The 16,899-nt window shown below is 43.8% G+C and overlaps 2 protein-coding genes across 9 annotated transcripts in view; one reads left to right on the top strand and one right to left on the bottom strand.

The window, feature by feature from the left end:
• The window catches only part of LOC115777874 (centriolin-like), a 35,003-nt gene extending 25,886 nt beyond the window's left edge, over window positions 1-9,117 (top strand). Inside the window, exons 26-36 of the mRNA XM_030725896.1 lie at window positions 922-1,039; window positions 1,267-1,568; window positions 1,721-1,815; window positions 1,902-2,017; window positions 3,490-3,563; window positions 3,645-3,716; window positions 3,982-4,072; window positions 4,160-4,434; window positions 7,843-7,923; window positions 8,267-8,329; window positions 8,505-9,117. Of these exons, the coding sequence (XP_030581756.1) occupies window positions 922-1,039; window positions 1,267-1,568; window positions 1,721-1,815; window positions 1,902-2,017; window positions 3,490-3,563; window positions 3,645-3,716; window positions 3,982-4,072; window positions 4,160-4,434; window positions 7,843-7,923; window positions 8,267-8,329; window positions 8,505-8,636 (1,419 nt within the window). The 3' untranslated portion in view covers window positions 8,637-9,117. The remainder of the gene's footprint in view (window positions 1-921; window positions 1,040-1,266; window positions 1,569-1,720; window positions 1,816-1,901; window positions 2,018-3,489; window positions 3,564-3,644; window positions 3,717-3,981; window positions 4,073-4,159; window positions 4,435-7,842; window positions 7,924-8,266; window positions 8,330-8,504) is intronic.
• A 62-nt stretch (window positions 9,118-9,179) lies between these two features.
• Window positions 9,180-16,282, bottom strand: LOC115777857 (TELO2-interacting protein 2-like). Of its 8 annotated transcripts, none has more exons than XM_030725860.1 (11): window positions 15,857-16,257; window positions 15,275-15,433; window positions 13,938-14,424; window positions 13,652-13,821; window positions 13,039-13,096; window positions 12,340-12,468; window positions 12,141-12,233; window positions 11,822-12,006; window positions 10,794-10,937; window positions 10,485-10,644; window positions 9,180-9,529 (listed from the first exon to the last, which is right to left on the bottom strand). In XM_030725860.1, the coding sequence occupies exons 2-11, from the start codon at window positions 15,298-15,300 to the stop codon at window positions 9,443-9,445; spliced, it is 1,539 nt and encodes a 512-aa protein (XP_030581720.1). In that variant the 5' UTR covers window positions 15,301-15,433; window positions 15,857-16,257; the 3' UTR covers window positions 9,180-9,442. The 8 variants fall into 8 exon arrangements, with proteins under 8 accessions (XP_030581720.1, XP_030581722.1, XP_030581724.1 ...); XM_030725862.1 differs by having other exon boundaries at window positions 15,275-15,413; XM_030725864.1 differs by having other exon boundaries at window positions 15,275-15,413; window positions 16,154-16,247.
• Between the last annotated feature and the right edge of the window lie 617 nt (window positions 16,283-16,899).

Below are 16,899 nucleotides of genomic sequence, written 5' to 3'. Positions count from 1 at the left end.
CAGTGAAAGTGCAGCTCTCCTACCAACAGATAATAATAATAATAATAATAATTGTGTTGTTGTATAAAGCACTTTGAGTGCTATATAGGAACTAGTCCATTAACCAGACTGTGGTTCTTTTGGCTTCACTGAACAATGACCTCCTGCTCACACTTGCAGCCAAGTGTGAAGCAGCTGGAAAGAGGCCACGGTTCTCAGCCTGATGTGGGTGGAGTGTCCACTCTGGGTTTGGAATGGGTTGCTTCCCCAAGGAGAGGAGTTCAAGTATCTCGACACCTTGTTCCTGAGTGAGGGGAGGTCAGCAGAAGGAGCCACTGAGGTGCTTTAGAGTCTGACCAGAATGTCTCCTAGATGAGGTGTTTCGGGTGTGTCCTACTAGGAGGAGGCCCAAACTTGGTTAAAGGTGATGGATGGATGGATGGAGTCTGTTTCTTAAAAAAAACTGGGCAATACAACTTTAATAAATGTAGACACAGTAGTTGTAAAATTTATTTTACAATCACCAGTAAAATGAACATAATTGAAGATTTAACTATGAATAGTTTCAAATTTGGCTTCTCTGATGGATCATCTTCCTCCTTTCATGGAGCAAGGTCGTTTGCTTTTGGACGTCATATTTGTTTTAGTTCCTGCTCAGGTTTCAGCTAACACCCTGAAGGTCTGTTAGTTTTATTCCTGTCTCATATTTCCTCATCTAGAGGGGACCTTAAGTCAAAAATGGCACATATTACCCCATCGTGCTCAGCTCCTTTTTTTATGGCGCCACTCTGACTAAATGCGAATGAAACAGAGAGCACAGCAGCACACACCTGTACAGGTAGCTGATGTTACGGCAGCAGATGAATGAAGCTCACGACATGTTTCCAAACACATGGCGTGAGTAAAACAGTTGCACTCTTTACCTCTGCTCTGTTTGTGCAGGAGCTGTTGGAGCAGCAGGGGGCGCTGCTGAGAGGGAGGAAGGCTGCAGTCTCAGCTGTGAGAGAGGAAGAGGAGAGACTCGTCTCACTGAAGGCTGAGCTCAGCACACACAGAGAAGGTGACCTTATTCTGAATATTAATGCTGGCCAGCCTTTATTGTTGGAAATATTTATTATTTGCCCTTTATTCTAATACTGTCATTATTATTATGTTACATAGTTAAAAAGCAGATTTTATTCAGTTTGAAGTATTTTAACTCTCTTTGGAACAAAATAAAGAACTCCACATGGATAAAACATGGATTGTTAAATAAATGCAGATGTTAGGATGTGTGTCTGTGTGCAGAGCTGAAGCAGGTCCTGCAGGAGCTGCTGGCAGAGCAGCAGACACTGGAGGATGTGAAAACCAAAAGGACCCAGACTCTGCAGCAGCTCCACAGGACGAAGGAGGAGCTGCACAGGCAGCAGGAGAAGCTGGACAAGAAGCAGGAGCAGGTGGAGGGGGTGAGGGATGAACTGGACGAGCTGCAGGACAAGATGGACAGGAAGAGGGTGGAGCTAGCTGAGCTGAAACAGGACGTGGAGTCCCAAAGGAGACAGGCTGAGGCGTGTCTTGGAGAGAAAAGCCGACAGCAAGCGGAGCTGCAGGTCAGGAAGAACTCGTTCGCCACGATGTTTTCTGATGAACTGATGTGTGTTTGGAGGAGGAGCTGAGGTTTCACCCTGTCAGCTGACCCTGAACTGGATAAGCAGTTCAGAAAATGAATGGATGCTGATGATCGTTTATGGTTCATGTGCAGGAGGTGCAGGAGGAGCTGAGCAGGGGGAGGGAGGAGAGGAGGAGCCTGCGGGAGCAATGTAAGCACCTGGAGGCCAGACGGAGGCACGCCAACAGGTACGAATCCTCAGAGTGCTCAAAGACGTGTGATTGGTACAAACACACACTGACTCTGTTTGTGTGTGTGTGTGTGTGTGTGTCAGGTGTCTGTCAGTGGTGCAAGTGGAGCTCGCTAAACAGAAAGAGGAATACAACCACACCCACCTCCTCCAACAGGAAGTGATGAGGGAAACAACAGCCAGTCAGCACCAGCTTAACAGTATGACATCATCACATACTTTTTAAAAATTTTAAATATGATCAGCTTATGTTTATAAACAGGCTACACACCACAGGCTGTCATTAAACTGCTACTTAAAAAGCCATCACTGACCCAGCTGTCTTAGCTAATTATCTCCCATCTCCAACCTTCCTTTTCTCTCAAAGAGTCTTGAAAGAGTAGCTGTAAAACAGCTGACTGATCATCTGCAGAGGAACGGTTTATTTGAAGAGCTTCAGTCAGGTTTCAGAATTCATCACAGTACAGAAACAGCATTAGTGAAGGTTACAAATGATCTTATGATGACTCATCTCTGTTCTTGTCCTGTTAGACCTCAGTGCAGCTTTGCTGACCAGTGGTCCTCAAACTTTTTTGAGCCACGGACCGGTTTAGTGTTAGAAAATATTTCCACGGACCGGCCTTTAAGGTGTGGCAGATAAATACGCCGCAACGCTCTCTGGTCGCCATGGTAATGTTTAAACATGCCTTCAAAATAAGATACACCTCAAAAACGTGCATACAGTAGAAATCTCGTCAGTCAGGCCCAAATGCCCCATGGGATTTCATCCAGCATATATTAAAAAAAAATAAAAAATCCATCATAAGTGTAAGTCAGATAAAATCCGTTTCTTTAAAATATCCGACAGTTTGGGGTCTGATATCAAATTTCGCTGCAATTGCTCCTGCTTCATCTCTAGATTAGCTTCTGCAAATTTTATAATGTCATATTTTTGCTTGTAAGAGTGAGTTTGTGTTTTATGCTTGCCTCCTGGGCTCGCCATGATTTTCCCTGGTGAAATGAACTGATAGAGACATTAAAGTGATCTCCAGGCGTTGTTAGTGTGTGTAGTTGTGCATGAATGAGCCGGTGCATGGAAGTGGGCGGACGGGAGCTGAGGAAGGCTTTAGCACTAAACTCATCCGGCTTATGGATCACATTTAATTGGAAATGTATTACAATGGGAGCAGATTTTTCATCTGAGGTAGGTGAATATCTGACTGATTTAGGTGATAATTTTATTGGAATTAACGTCAAGAAAAATTGAGACCTGCAGAAGCCATCCGACTAGAGCGAAAATCCGATTTCTGCGACTTCGACTGAGGCGATTTTTACTGCTTAGTGGTCAGAATCTGCCATCATCACTGCAAGATCTTGGTGAAAAATTAATGCAACACTGGATGCAAATAAATCTTGTGACATTGCAGAAGCTTATTGAAACAATGCCACAGCGAATGCATGCCATAATCAAGGCTAAAGGCGGTCCAACAAGATATTAGTGTGCAATCATTTTTTTGGTAGCGATTTTTTTTTTTTTTTTGGCCATATCAGAGGTATATCAGAGGTCTTTGTACAGCAAAGAAGGATGTTGTCATTAAATGTATCTTAAGCCTTTTTAAGGTCCAGAAAGGTCTGTTAATTTGTTGTCTATGTGACGACACAAAAACACGGTAACTTGATGTTTGCCCTGCAGAGAGCTCGGAGCTGCTGTCACTGCTCAGCCAACAGGTGGAGGAGAAGAAGAAACACCTTCAGACTGTGGAGCAGGTACACTAGAAAACTCTGGGAACAGGTCGTTATAGAGCCGTGTGTTTAAAGGGTTAATGTGTGTGATGTTAATGTGTGTAGGAGCTGAGTGTGTTCAGTCAGCAGAGGGCAGAACAGCTGAAGGAGCTGAACACACAGATACAACACAAACAGGTATGACACACACACACACACACACACACACACACACACACACACACACACACACACACACAGTCTGGCAGCAGAGGATCTGTAATATGTTTATAGTTTTTACCTAAAATTAAAAAATTCAGACACAGGTGTCACATCCTCAGAGTACACACATACAATTCACTTAATAACCTGTTAGCTGTGCAGCAGAATTCATCCTGTTTTCATTGTCTAAAAATATATCAGCCAATCAAAGGTTTCCTCTCTCTGCTTGTCTCTTTCTCAGACTGCGTTGGATGATGTTAAAGCTGCAGTGAGTGAGATGGAGGACAGGGGGCGCCAACTGAGCGAACAACAGCTGCAGCTGGACTGGCTCAGTCAGTGATTTCTCCCCAAATATCCAACATCCACTTTGTCTGAGCTCAAATAAATGAAGTTCTCATTGATTGGTTCTGAACGATCAGGTGGGGAGCTGCGTAAGAGAGAGAAACGACTGCACCGCAAGGAGGAGGAGTTGGAAAAACAGTGGGAGGAACTACAGCAGAGAGGGGAGGAGCTAAAACAGAAAAAGGATGGGTTACAATTGAAGGAGGAGGAGCTAAAACAGCAGACAGAAGGGCTACAAGTGAAGGAGGAGGGGCTAAAAGAGCAGGCGGAGGAGCTGCAACATAGAGAGGAGGAGCTACAAATGAAAGAGGAGGAGCTTTGTGTGAAAGAGGAGGTGCTTCATAAAAACCAGGTAAGGAAACAAAAGTTCATCAGAGCAGTAAAACGGCAGCAAAGAACTTCAGATCCAGGAAATCTGCAGAAATACTCATTTGATGAATCCTATTATCCATTCAATGGAAGCTAGACCCAAACTTCCTGAAGCATCTTGGTGTCAGATCATACACGTCAACATAAGAAGGTTAAAATTACTCAGAAGTTTCCTTATACCAGATTTTATGTAAAAATGATTTGCTGACATTGTCACTGGTGTAGCAGTACAGGCAGTACTTTGGACCCATCCCCTGGAAGTCCACTGTTCACTGAGGCAGCGGCACCGGTCGTCTGCTAGTCGGGAAATGGATTCTTGCTTCGGTGGTACCAGTTACAGGTACCACCAGTGCAAGAGTCAAAGACGTGCTGCTCAGCAGTTCTTTGAATCTTGCCTTGATGGTACCTGAACAGGTACAATTCATTGCATCCGACCAAAATAACTGCAGATAAAGTATCAGACTTTTCTGTGCCTAGAAAAGTATGGAGATAACTTTAAAGGTCCTTTCTCTTCAGCATCACACATCAATTCAATTTCAATTCAATTTTATTTATATAGCGCCAAGTCACAACAAACTGTCGCCTCAAGGCGCTTTGTATTGTGGGTAAAGACCCTACAATAATACAGAGAAAACCCAACAGTCAAAACGACCCCCTATGAGCAAGCACTTGGCGACAGTGGAAAGGAAAAACTCCCTTTTAACAGGAAGAAACCTCCAGCAGAACCAGGCTGAGGGAGGGGCAGTCATCTGCTGCGACCGGTTGGGCTGAGGGGAGAGAAAGACATGCTGTGGAAGAGAGCCAGAGATTAATATCAATTAATGATTAAATGCAGAGTGGAGTATAAACAAAGTAAATAAGGTGAATGAGAAGAAACAGTGCATTATGTGAACCCCCCCAGCAGACTAGGCCTATAGCAGCATAACTAAGGGAGGGTTCAGGGTCACCTGATCCAGCCCTAACTATAAGCTTGATCATAAAGGAAAGTTTTAAGCCTAATCTTAAAAATAGAGAGGGTCTCCTGAATCCAAGCTGGGAGCTGGTTCCACAGAAGAGGGGCCTGAAAGCTGAAGGCTCTGCCTCCCATTCTACTCTTAAGTATCCTAGGAACCACAAGTAAGCCAGCAGTCTGAGAGTGAAGTGCTCTGTTGGGGGATATGGTACTATGAGGTCTTTGAGATAAGATGGTGCCTGATTATTCAAGACCTTGTATGTGAGGAGAAGGATTTTAAATTCAATTCTAGATTTAACAGGGAGCCAATGAAGAGAAGCCAATATGGGAGAAATCTGCTCTCTCTTTCTAGTCCCTGTCAGTACTCTAGCTGCAGCATTTTGGATCAGCTGAAGGCTTTTCAGGGAGCTTTTAGGACAGCATGATAATAATGAATTACAATAGTCCACCCTAGAAGTAATAAATGCATGAATTAGCTTTTCAGCATCACTCTGAGAAAGGATGTTTCTAATTTTAGAAATATTGCGCAAATGCAAAAAAGCGGTCCTACATATTTGTTTAATATGTGCATTGAAGGACATATCCTGCTCAAAAATGACTCCAAGATTTCCCACAGTGTTACTGGAGGCCAAAGTAATGCCATCCACAGTAAGTATCTGGTTAGACACCATGTTTCTAAGATTTATGGGGCTGAATAGAAGAACTTCAGTTTTCTCTTAATTTATAAGCAGTAAATTCTGAAACCTGACTGAAACTGTTCAAATAAACCGTTCCTCTGCAGATGATCAGTTAGCTGTTTTACAACTACTCTTTCAAGGATCTTTGAGAGAAAAGGAAAGTTGGAGATTGGCCTATAATTAGCTAAGACAGCTGGGTCAAGTGATGGCTTTTAAGTAGAGGTTTAATTACAGCCACCTTGAAGGTCTGTGGTACATAGCCAACTAATGAAGACTGATTGATCATTTTTAAGATTAAAGCATCAATAATTGGAAAGACTTCTTTGAACAGTCTAGTAGGAATGGGATCTAACAAACATGTTGCTGGTTTGGAGGAAGTAACTATTGAAGTTAACTCTGAAAGATCAACTGGAGCAAAAGAGTCTAGACAAATACCAGCAGTGCTGAAAGCAGCCGAACATGAAGATAAATCTTTGAGATGGTTATGAATAATTTTTTCTCTAATGTCTAAAATTTTATTTGTAAAGAAATCCATGAAGTCACTACTAGTTAACGTGAAAGGAATACTCGGCTCTACAGAGCTCTGACTCTTTGTCAGCCTGGCTACAGTGCTGAAAAGAAACCTGGGGTTGTTCTTATTTTCTTCAATTAATGATGAATAGTAAGATGTCCTAGCTTTACGGAGGGCTTTTTTATAGAGCAACAAACTCGTTTTCCAGGCTAAATGAGCATCTTCTAATTTAGTGAGACCCCATTCCCTCTCCAGCTTTTGGGTTATCTGCTTTAAGCTGTGCGTTTGTGAATTATACCACGGAGTCAGGCACTTCTGATTTGAAGCTTTCCTTTTCAGAGGAGCCACAGTATCCAAAGTTATACGCAGTGAGGATGTAAAACTATTGACGAGATAATCGACCTCACTGGGAGCAGAGTTTAGGTAGCTGCTCGGTACTGTGTTGGCACTGAAGAGCATAACAATGAAGGAATTAGATCCTTAAACTTAGTTACAGCACTACAGAAAGACTTCTACTGTAATAAAACTTATTCCCCACTGCTGTGTAATCCATAATATATCATCATAAAATATCTTCTATAAAATAAAAGGGAAACATGAAGGTCATCGTCCGCAGCGCATGAAAGCACACGTTTCAATTATAATCTTCTTCTTGCATAATATGCAGTGCAAATTGTGATAAAGGGATATTTTTGAAGGGAGAACATTTTAACATTGATCTTGTTCATGTGTTGGCAGGTGTCCAAAACAGGGAAGGCCGCCACCTGGTGTCCTAATAAGATCTAAACTAGACGTGATGCAGCTTCTTCCACAGGAATCTGTTCAGGGTTCTTCATTTAACAATCCTTTGAATTTTCAGCTTAAAGGCAGCTTCCAATCATGAGATGATAATTTGCAAAAATTATTTCTATGGCGGTCCAATTCAGGTCTACACAAGCCACCAGCTGATCATTTATGTTTATGCGTCTTCCAGTAACCATCCCTACATTACTAACATCTGACAACCATCCGCAGGATGGCTAGTTTTATGTTTGCCTAATCTTTTGTTAAAAAAGAGGAAGAGGCGCTCTGAAGACATTTGAGTCCCACAAATCCAGTGAGGCCGTGAAGTTGATCCAGAGGTTGAAGGTTTTTTGTGAAACAGCTGGAAACATCAGTCATGAATGACTCCAAACACACACACACACTTTAGTGTAGGAAATTTCAAGATGTCCCCTCACTGAGCACGCTCTGTAATGTGTATTTGTGAAGGAGAGCAGTGAGGTGTCCTCAGAGGAGGAGGAGTCTTTCTATCTGTCCACAACTGGTCTGAGATCAGCTTTCAGCACTGAGGTAAGTCCTCATTAAAGCCTTCCACCAAACAGACCAAAAATCATTTAACTCAAACTGAGAAGATCAGATATGGACACCGGATATGATTTTATATCAGTGCTCTGATTTCATTTGAAATCCCCTGAAAAGCTGAACCAGCAGAGTTTCTGATGGTTCTTCGCTCTGAGCGACGTTTGTGAACATCTGTCAGTGAGAGTGAAGCACGGAGAGGCTCAGACACACAACCTTAGCTTCATGCACAGCAGTGGAAAAAAAAAACCTTTTTCTGTATGTTAGGATTTTAAGATTAAAAATGAATATAACCTCCTGGTTTCAGCAGTTTGTTTCCTCTGTATGTGTTCAGGAGGAGAAGTGGAGGGCCGAGCTGCAGAGAGAAAAACTGAGGCAACACGAGGACCGGCTGAAGGTAAACCGATCACCTTTATTGATCAGTAAGTGATTCAGATACAGAGAGGAGCACGACCTCAGACCTGACTTATTTTAAGACACAAACATCCACCAAACCAGGAGAGCAGTTTGTCTCTGATTTCTGTTTGATAAGACGAGTGGTGTGTGTGTGTGTGTGTGTGTGTGTGTTGGAGGCTCGTCTGCGCTGCAGTTTACGGAGCCAGCAGGAGAATCTGAAAGTGAGACGACTCGAGACTGAGGAGACTTTACGAGGACTGAAGACCAGCGTGGACCGGCTCGACTCGCTGCTCACACACACTACATAACGCACACAGACACACACTGACAGACACACACTCACACGCCATCTAAAATGAGTGAAATTTACAAAAAAGAAACAAATTAGTTTGAGTGTTTTAGTCAGTGTATCGAGTTGCTCCAGTTTTCAAAGTTGAGTTGGAAAAAAATTCACATATTTGAACTCATCAGGACACCAACAGCACGTTTTTAAACAGCTCCAGTCTGCGCGTGCAGTCAGTGCACTGTTAGTGCAGGTCAGAGGTCGGCTGCCTTCATGATGTGATTGGAACGACGTGATGTTGGAGTTCTGATAATTTTTATATGATCCCAAATTTGAAGCAGCTGTGTGCAGTGACCACAGACTCAAACCGTCTCGATTTCTCTCATAAAATTGTCATTTTGTTCCTCAGAAATTCTCAAATTCAATTTTATATATACAGAAATCACAGCAACAGCTGCCTTGAGGTGCTTTATATTGTAAGGTACAATAATTACAGAGAAGAGAGACCAGGCTCGGGGGGGGGGGGGGGGGGGGGGCAGGAACAAAGACACACTGTGGGAGAGAGCCAGAGTTTAATCACTGATAATGATTAATGGCTTTAAAAAAAAAAAAAACCCCGGGTGCCACATCCAAAGTGCCGTTTCTTGGTTGCCATGGTGACATCCTAATGGATGAGTTTTTCTCTTTCACGCTCGCAGACCTGAGTTCCCAGAGTTCAGCTGTGCTTCATCAGGACCAAACACGTCTGCATCAAACTTCCTGTATCCAGATTACATCCTGAGACGTGCTGCTGGCGCTGCATCTTAAAGCTCCGCCTCCAGGCGCACAGCATCACCTGTCAGTCATCGCAGTCACTGTAGCTAGGCAACCAAGTACTTCAGGGCTGCAGCAGCTGCTGTCGACCTCCTGGAGAAGGTGCTAAGAGACAGATTAGATTAGTTTAGATTTCTGGGTACGATCAAAACTTTGCACTGATCAGTTATTTATCACCACAGTTTGCTGCCTCCAGCACATAGCCTCCACCTTCTTCATGTTGGACAGCAGCTTTCCAAGATGAAGGAGGGTGAGTTCATCAGAGGAACATGAGACAGGAAGGGGCGGGGCCAGATGTTTAGCAGGGACAAAACTTTGAAAATAAGAGGCTGAATCTTCAATGTAAAACACACCTGAGGAAACTTGATTTCTGCACGGAGAAAATATCTAAGGTAGCTGTTAAATTATGTAATAATTATGTATTAAATATACACAGTCGTAGTCACTTCAGTTTAATCAAGCATTACCTTAATTTTTTGAGTGTAACATACTGAGAAAAATACTTCTGATGGCTAACATGAAAATCAGTTGCCAAAGAAAATCCACAAATTCATGGGACATCATATTTTTCTAATATAAAATTATTTATTTTTTCAAATGTGGATCCAAAGGTCTGTGTTTGGTTTTACAGTCGATCATTTACGGGTTAAAATCTGACTAAGCTGTTTTTGTGGCTCCAATTCATTTTTCTGTCTGTTAAATTTTGTTGTTTTTATTTATTAATTTTTCATTTCTTTCATCACTCATTTCATGGATCTTTTAACTGGTTTTATTTTCTCTTTGTAAACATTTTGTACTCTGATCACCAGATTCCCTTTATGAATAAAGATTTTATTATTCTTACACCTTTAAAGTGAATCATTTATACACAGAATAAATAATCTGCTGAAATTACTCAGATTACTTTGGGCCTTCTTTATGCCGGCAGGTTGTCAAAATCAAGATAAAATGAAAAAAATAAAAACAGCTGAGAGCAGCGTGTAAAACAGAGAAAATTTAGAGATATTTTTGGGATTATAATCTGAGCTCATCCAGCCTGCCGATACAGCAGGTGACTCACCTGCACGCTTCCATGCGAGCAGGCATCCAGCAGCCGGATGCAGGCGGCGCTTTGATCCATCAGCTGCTGTTTGAGCGAATCACAGAGGTCTGTGTCCGAGGAGACGTCAACCAGCAGCCGCAACAAGCAACGGAGCAACGCGTTGACGCGACACTGCATCCTGAGGAGAGAAACGCGTAAGCCTGACGGTGAGTCGCACGGAACGCTCTGAGCGCCGTCTTCAGCATCAATAATCAACACAGCAAACCAACAAAAGCCTCAAACTCACATCTGTGCCGCGAGGCTCAGCGTGCGTGTGTGCGTGGTTACCGTGGCCATGCCGCTCTGGCCGTCTTCTGCAGCGCCTCCAGCATCTTCAGCCGGGTTGTCTCCTCAGGTGGATCTCTGACCTCCAGGTACCCGAGCACCACCCGCTCCAGCCGCCGCAGGTGTCTGCACACTGCCACGCCCATCCTGCATGCCGCCACACACAAAACAAGCGCACACTGAAACAACTAAAACACGTCTCCTCTGTTGTTTCACTTTTCTCCTCTAAAAAATCTTTTCTGTTTTTCTGGTAACTTAAACCGTTTATTCAAGTCTACTTGACTTCAGACTTCAGTCAGTCACAGCTGCTGATGTTATTAATCAAAACATTAATGAATCTGATGATCAGCAGCTGTAGATTAATTTAAAAAAACAAAAAAAAAAACAACAACAAAGGCCTGCAACTGGAAAACATCCAAAATCTGAGATCAGATTGAAACGGCGGCGCCCCCTGCTGTGCAGGCAGAACACCAACAAGCTGCTCTTTAACCCAAAGTGTGTCTGTAAACATCAACATCTGATTCATATTTTCTGTTTTAATGACGGCTGAGTCCATCATGTGGCAAAATGAAAAATTTTTTATTTATTTATTAAGGATTAATAAGCTAGATGTGATGAAGATGTGGAAGCAGTCGCAGGACAAGCTAAGACACTGCGAAGGACCCTCAAGCTCCCAGGCCCCACAGGGCGAGTAGGGAATTTATATATTTTTTATTACAAAAGTACAAATCATCACATTGATAGTTTGTCAATCATAACAATAATTATCAAAACAAATGTGTAATTTACAAAAAACAATTAAATATAACAATAAATGATCATTTTAGAATGTATACATTTTAACTATCTCATAACTATCAACAAAATACATCAGTGGTATTTCGTACAATAAATTATTTAACATATTGACATTTAAACAAATATTTTTTAATGATTTTTTATCATTGTTTATAATGATATTGTGATGTTTCCATGTTTTTTTTGAACCACAGGTCTCATTTTATTTAAAATGGAGTGAAAATCAAACGCACCTGGCAATGTACGCCGGCAGAGCGGCGGCATAGACGCGCCGTAGCACAACCTTATTCTCCGCCTCCATGTGGGTCAGGATCAGACGCAGCACATCGTCATGGCGACAGGGCTTCCTGCGGGAGGAGGAGCAGGAGGGGGGCTTCTCCAAAATCAGCAGCAGGTCCAAAAGGCAGGCGAGGACGAGCTGACACCGGGGGGGGGGGGGGGGGGGGGGGTTAGTGAGATGTCCTTTGAGTCCTCAGAGAGAGAGAGAGAGAGAGAGAGAGAGAGAGAGAGAGAGAGAGAGAGAGAGAGAGAGAGAGAGAGTGTATGTGTTACCTGGATGACAGCGGCCTCGGTCGTGTACAGGTGTTTGAATAAAGCCTGATAAAGAACCTCTGCTCTGTTGAACTGACGCAGCTCTGCAGCAGGCTACACACACACACACACACACACACAGTCATCCTCATTGTAAAACACTACAGACTTTACACTTGTGTGTGTGTGTGTGTGTGTGTGTGTGTTTGTATGTTATCACCGTATTGAGCACGATGTGGTGCAGACAGCGAACTCCCAGCATGCAGTTTTCTGGTCTGTGGTGGTCACTGAAGAGGAGGGAGGGGGGCAGGAGGTGGGGAAGGTGAGGTGAGAGAGAGGGGCGGGTCACCTGCACCAACACACAGGTAAAGAAAGAACACCTGAGACTGATGGTTACCTGGTGGGTCGATCAGCTCTAACCTCACTGTTAAGTGAAGGAACTACTTTCTGCCCACTGTATACATCCGCCAACCATAAGAAACATGCAGCGAGATGGGAGGGGTGCTACTGATGTTTACATCCTGTCCGGTTTTGATGCTTCCTCCTGTGTAGTAATACAGTTGGTGGATGAAGACAGTAGAAAGGAAATAGTTCCTACATGAAAGCTGAAGGGATGTTGAAGAGGCACATGTGAATGAGAGAGACAGCATTTCACAAAAAAAAACACCAAATAAAAGACCTGAATGAAACGCAGCCTCACAACTGTCCTTATACTTCCGCCTTCCTAGTCTCACCTGTACAGACAGTACCATCTTCACAGGTAAGCAAGGGGTGATCAAAACATAATCAACCAAAATACAAATAATCACGAGGACTCTGAAGTGGGACCTGGCTCCTGCTGACCTCAAATATAGATTTATCTCAATAAACAATAAGATCTCCTTGGTTCATGACCTGAGTGTGAATGAAAGAACCTGACCTGCAGGAGAGTCCAGGCAAACACCAGCTTCATGGCTTCACAGCGCTGCCATGCGTCCCTACACACACACACACACACACACACACACACACACACACACACACACACACACACACACAGTTGAGATATTTTAATATTTTCAAAAATAAAAAAAGAGCAATACAAATGTTATAACTAACTTTAGTATTTATTTCATATTCAAATAAAAAACCTGAATATGAATGTGTGAGACCCATTCTGAGGTATGTTTTTGATTTCATAAAAAAAAAACAGTTAATCACAAGAATCCAATTTTACCCAATCAGAAGACTGCTTCATGAATGAATGAATGAATGAATGAAGTTTTATTGCCATGTGGGTGAACAAGTTCACACATCAGACTTTTATTTGCACTACTGGAGTATGTTCACTGGGTGGAGCCCCAGAGTACTGGCACTCATATTTCAGAGATCCTGGTCTACACGATGACATTTTTTTGGAGAGTCATACCAATCAGACATAAAGGAACCTGTCCTGGCATTTTCTCTGTGAGGAACAGGCCAAAGTCCTCAGTGTGGGTGTCACATCAGAGGCTATTCCCCCCAGTAATGAAAGTACACACACACTCACTCACTTGGTGAGCTGAGGCTGCAGAATGTGCAGGATTTCTCCCAGAATCCCTCTGCTCTCCTCTGTATCCCCCATCAGTAGGTGGGCGGAGTCTCTCCATCCTCCTGCACTCAGCAGCGCCTCTTGCAAGTGCTGTGCTGCCGCTCTGGAGGCGGTGCTGGTCCACACCTGATCCTGACAAACATAAACACACCAGAACTCAAATAAACTGACAGTCAGTAAATGCATCACAGGGTCAGACAAGAAGCAGGTATGTAGCACAGGTGCATATTTGATGTTTGCAGACTTACCTGGAAATGTGTGACAGCAAACACACAGATGGGTGGAGCAACAGCAATTAGCAGACTGGTTGCCCCTTTTCTGGTCCCAACCCCTTTCTCCCAATCTCCCAGAGTTCTTAGCAGTGCTGTGAGAGCGGTGCACACCGCTGTGGCCCGTGCTGGGATGCTCTTATAGGCTGCCACACTCAGAGGGCTGCAGTCATCATCACAGAGCGGCAGAGCAGCACAGCCAATCAGAGCACTGATCAGAGAGGCATATGCCGCTTTAAGCTCTGCCCACCCACCATCCTGACTAGCTGGAGAGAACAGCCAATTAGGATCTGCCGCCAGAAAGAGCTGCTCCACACGACCAATCAGGGAGCAGGATTCAGGAGAACCATTCAGTTCCTCCTGCAGCCGTGAAAGGAGCTCTGTGATTGGAGGGAGAAAGGGAAGGGGCTCTTCCTCTGAGGAGGTGGAGAGATGGAGGTCGTGAAGTAAAGAGGCGAGCTCCATCCTGGAGAGATGGAGAAAGAAGAGGGAAAACATCATCCTATTCAACTCTTCCTCCCCCAACCAGCTTTCATTTTGAAGCAGATCCCACATATTCTGATATCCTGCACATTCCCCAGCTCCCAACTCCCGCTAGTGACGGTAGGATAAGGCCCCGTGAATGTGTCGAATCTTTCCCGCCAACTGATTCACACAAAGCCCCGTTTAACAGCACATTTAGAAGTGCAGGACATCTGCTGTACAGCATTCCTGCTGTTATGTTGCATGTTGACAGGCAGATCTTTTAGCATAATTCAGGAATAATTATGCCAAAATCTCCATTTGAGGTATTGTAAAACTAGATGTTTCCCGTGTCTTTTTCAGCTTCGGCACACGATTCATTTGGACACGCCCCCTTTGCTCAACACAGGCCTCGGGGCTTTAGTACAAAACATATCATTAACTCGCTACTCTTCATTAGCCACAGGTTTAACTGTGGCTGCTGCCAGCTTGGTGCTCTGAGGCTAGAAGTGACCCCAGGCCTCAATTTCAACAGGTGAGTTAGAAAACACTCTCCACCCATGCAGGTGTTATGAAAGGGAATGCTCACTGCTACTTTAATACCAGCCTTCCCTTTCTACACCTGACACAGGTGAGCTACAACACTGAGTCACAGGTTCAGGAATCCTGAGCTCCGTCACAGCTCTCACAGCATTTTTAAGTCACACTTAATTTATTAACAGCCTCAGCGTGATGGACCTGCCTCAGAGACATTAACCTGAACAGGACAAAGGAACTTGGAGCTGAATGATGGAGGAGGTGTGGTCTGTGGCAGCAGGTCTGATCTCTAGAATGTTGTTTAAAACCATCCAAACCTGCTGAATGTTACCTTCATCTTCATCCAGGTTCAGGCTGATGCTCCTCAGGTGAGAGGACATCTGCTGTACAGCATTCCTGCTGTCATGTTGACAGGCAGATCAGGGAGCAAGATTAAGGAGAACCATTCAGCTCCTCCTGCAGCCATGAAAGGAGCTCTGTGATTGGAGGGAGAAAGGGAGGGGGCTCTTCCTCTGAGGAGGTGTGAGCTAAATGTGAGCACAGCTGTGCTCACATTTAGCTCACACCTCCTCCATGTCTGTGGTTCTTCTGCCCTCCAGCTGCTGGAAACGGGAATCTCAGGGCATCTGGAATAAATTTAGGATTTCTTCCTCGTTTCTGCCAGCAGCGGAGTAACGTCAGCTGTTCATGACGAGTTTCAGTAGGTTAGTGTGCCGAACATTCCGCCACTGATGAAGCCCACACCCACACTCTGCCTCCCTGTTTTTATCCGGTCATTAAACATCATTGCACTTACGGTTCCTGCACAGGTGCGTGCACACACCTGTCTATGATTACAAACAGTCACGCGCAGCGTGTGCACCGCGCGGACATGAACCCCGACGTGTCCGCATGCTCACCTTAATCTGGCTTCCTGCAGGAGAAACACACCTGCGGTCCCACCAGGTATCTGACTGAGGGTCACCTGTGCAGCGCTATGATGCAACCTACGCAAGCGGCTGACGTCGTCACCGGCATTTGTGCTACGTGCGCTTCTCCACCACTACGGACGGCCTCCAACCAGAATCATCCACACGTGGTTTCTGACCGCTTTTACCTGTTTAATCCAAACCTCACCTGAGGCTCACACCGGAAACGGCCTGATTAACAGATAAAAGAAACGATTTTTATCTGAAAACCTTTTATGTGAAACTGACCTGAGAGCAGCCTTCGGTCCTCACTGACACGGAAGTAGATTTAAATTCAGAAAAGCCGCCGCGTGTTTATCAGCACCTGCGGACTATTCAGGAGAACGGACGGTGTGTCTGCACAAGTCTTCCGGCTGGGTACGAGCTCCATATGAAAGGTTCCTTCCGCCTCCTCCTGCAGCCTTCTTGGGCGCTGCAGGCGGCGCTTCAAACGTTATTAACAAGTATATACGGAACATCGTAATGCCAGGGTTACATAAAAGAAAACAAATGAATAAATAAAATTAGAGGAATATAAAAAAAATAACAAAATAACGATATACAAAGTAAATATATTATGAAGTTACTAATTGAAATGAAATTTGTCCAGAATATGATTGGTTTTAATTGCCTTTTTATTCTCCAGTTCTTTAATTGTGGTGTATTGCAGACGTTAGTATTTGGTTTGGTGTCTGTCTGGTTTTATGAATATGAAATTTTCCTACGAGCAGCAGAAGTTGGATGAAGTAGGTGACTTTGTCCTCAAACCATACTATAATGTCCTTCTCTTTAAGTTTAATTATTTGTCCAGTTTTCCTAATGTAATGTTGTAAATTGATCAACATATTGATTTATTCTGCCTTACAGAAACCTGGTTACAGCAGGATGAATGTTAGTTTAAATGAATCAACACCAATGAATCACACTACCTGTCAGAATGCTTGAAGCACAGGCCGAGGAGGATATATTTTTAAACAATGGCTTTCATTTGTCCA

Source organism: Archocentrus centrarchus, unplaced genomic scaffold (assembly GCF_007364275.1).
Source record: "Archocentrus centrarchus isolate MPI-CPG fArcCen1 unplaced genomic scaffold, fArcCen1 scaffold_82_ctg1, whole genome shotgun sequence".
NCBI classification, from domain to species: Eukaryota; Metazoa; Chordata; class Actinopteri; order Cichliformes; family Cichlidae; genus Archocentrus; species Archocentrus centrarchus.
This window is presented reverse-complemented; position numbering and strand designations above follow the sequence as displayed.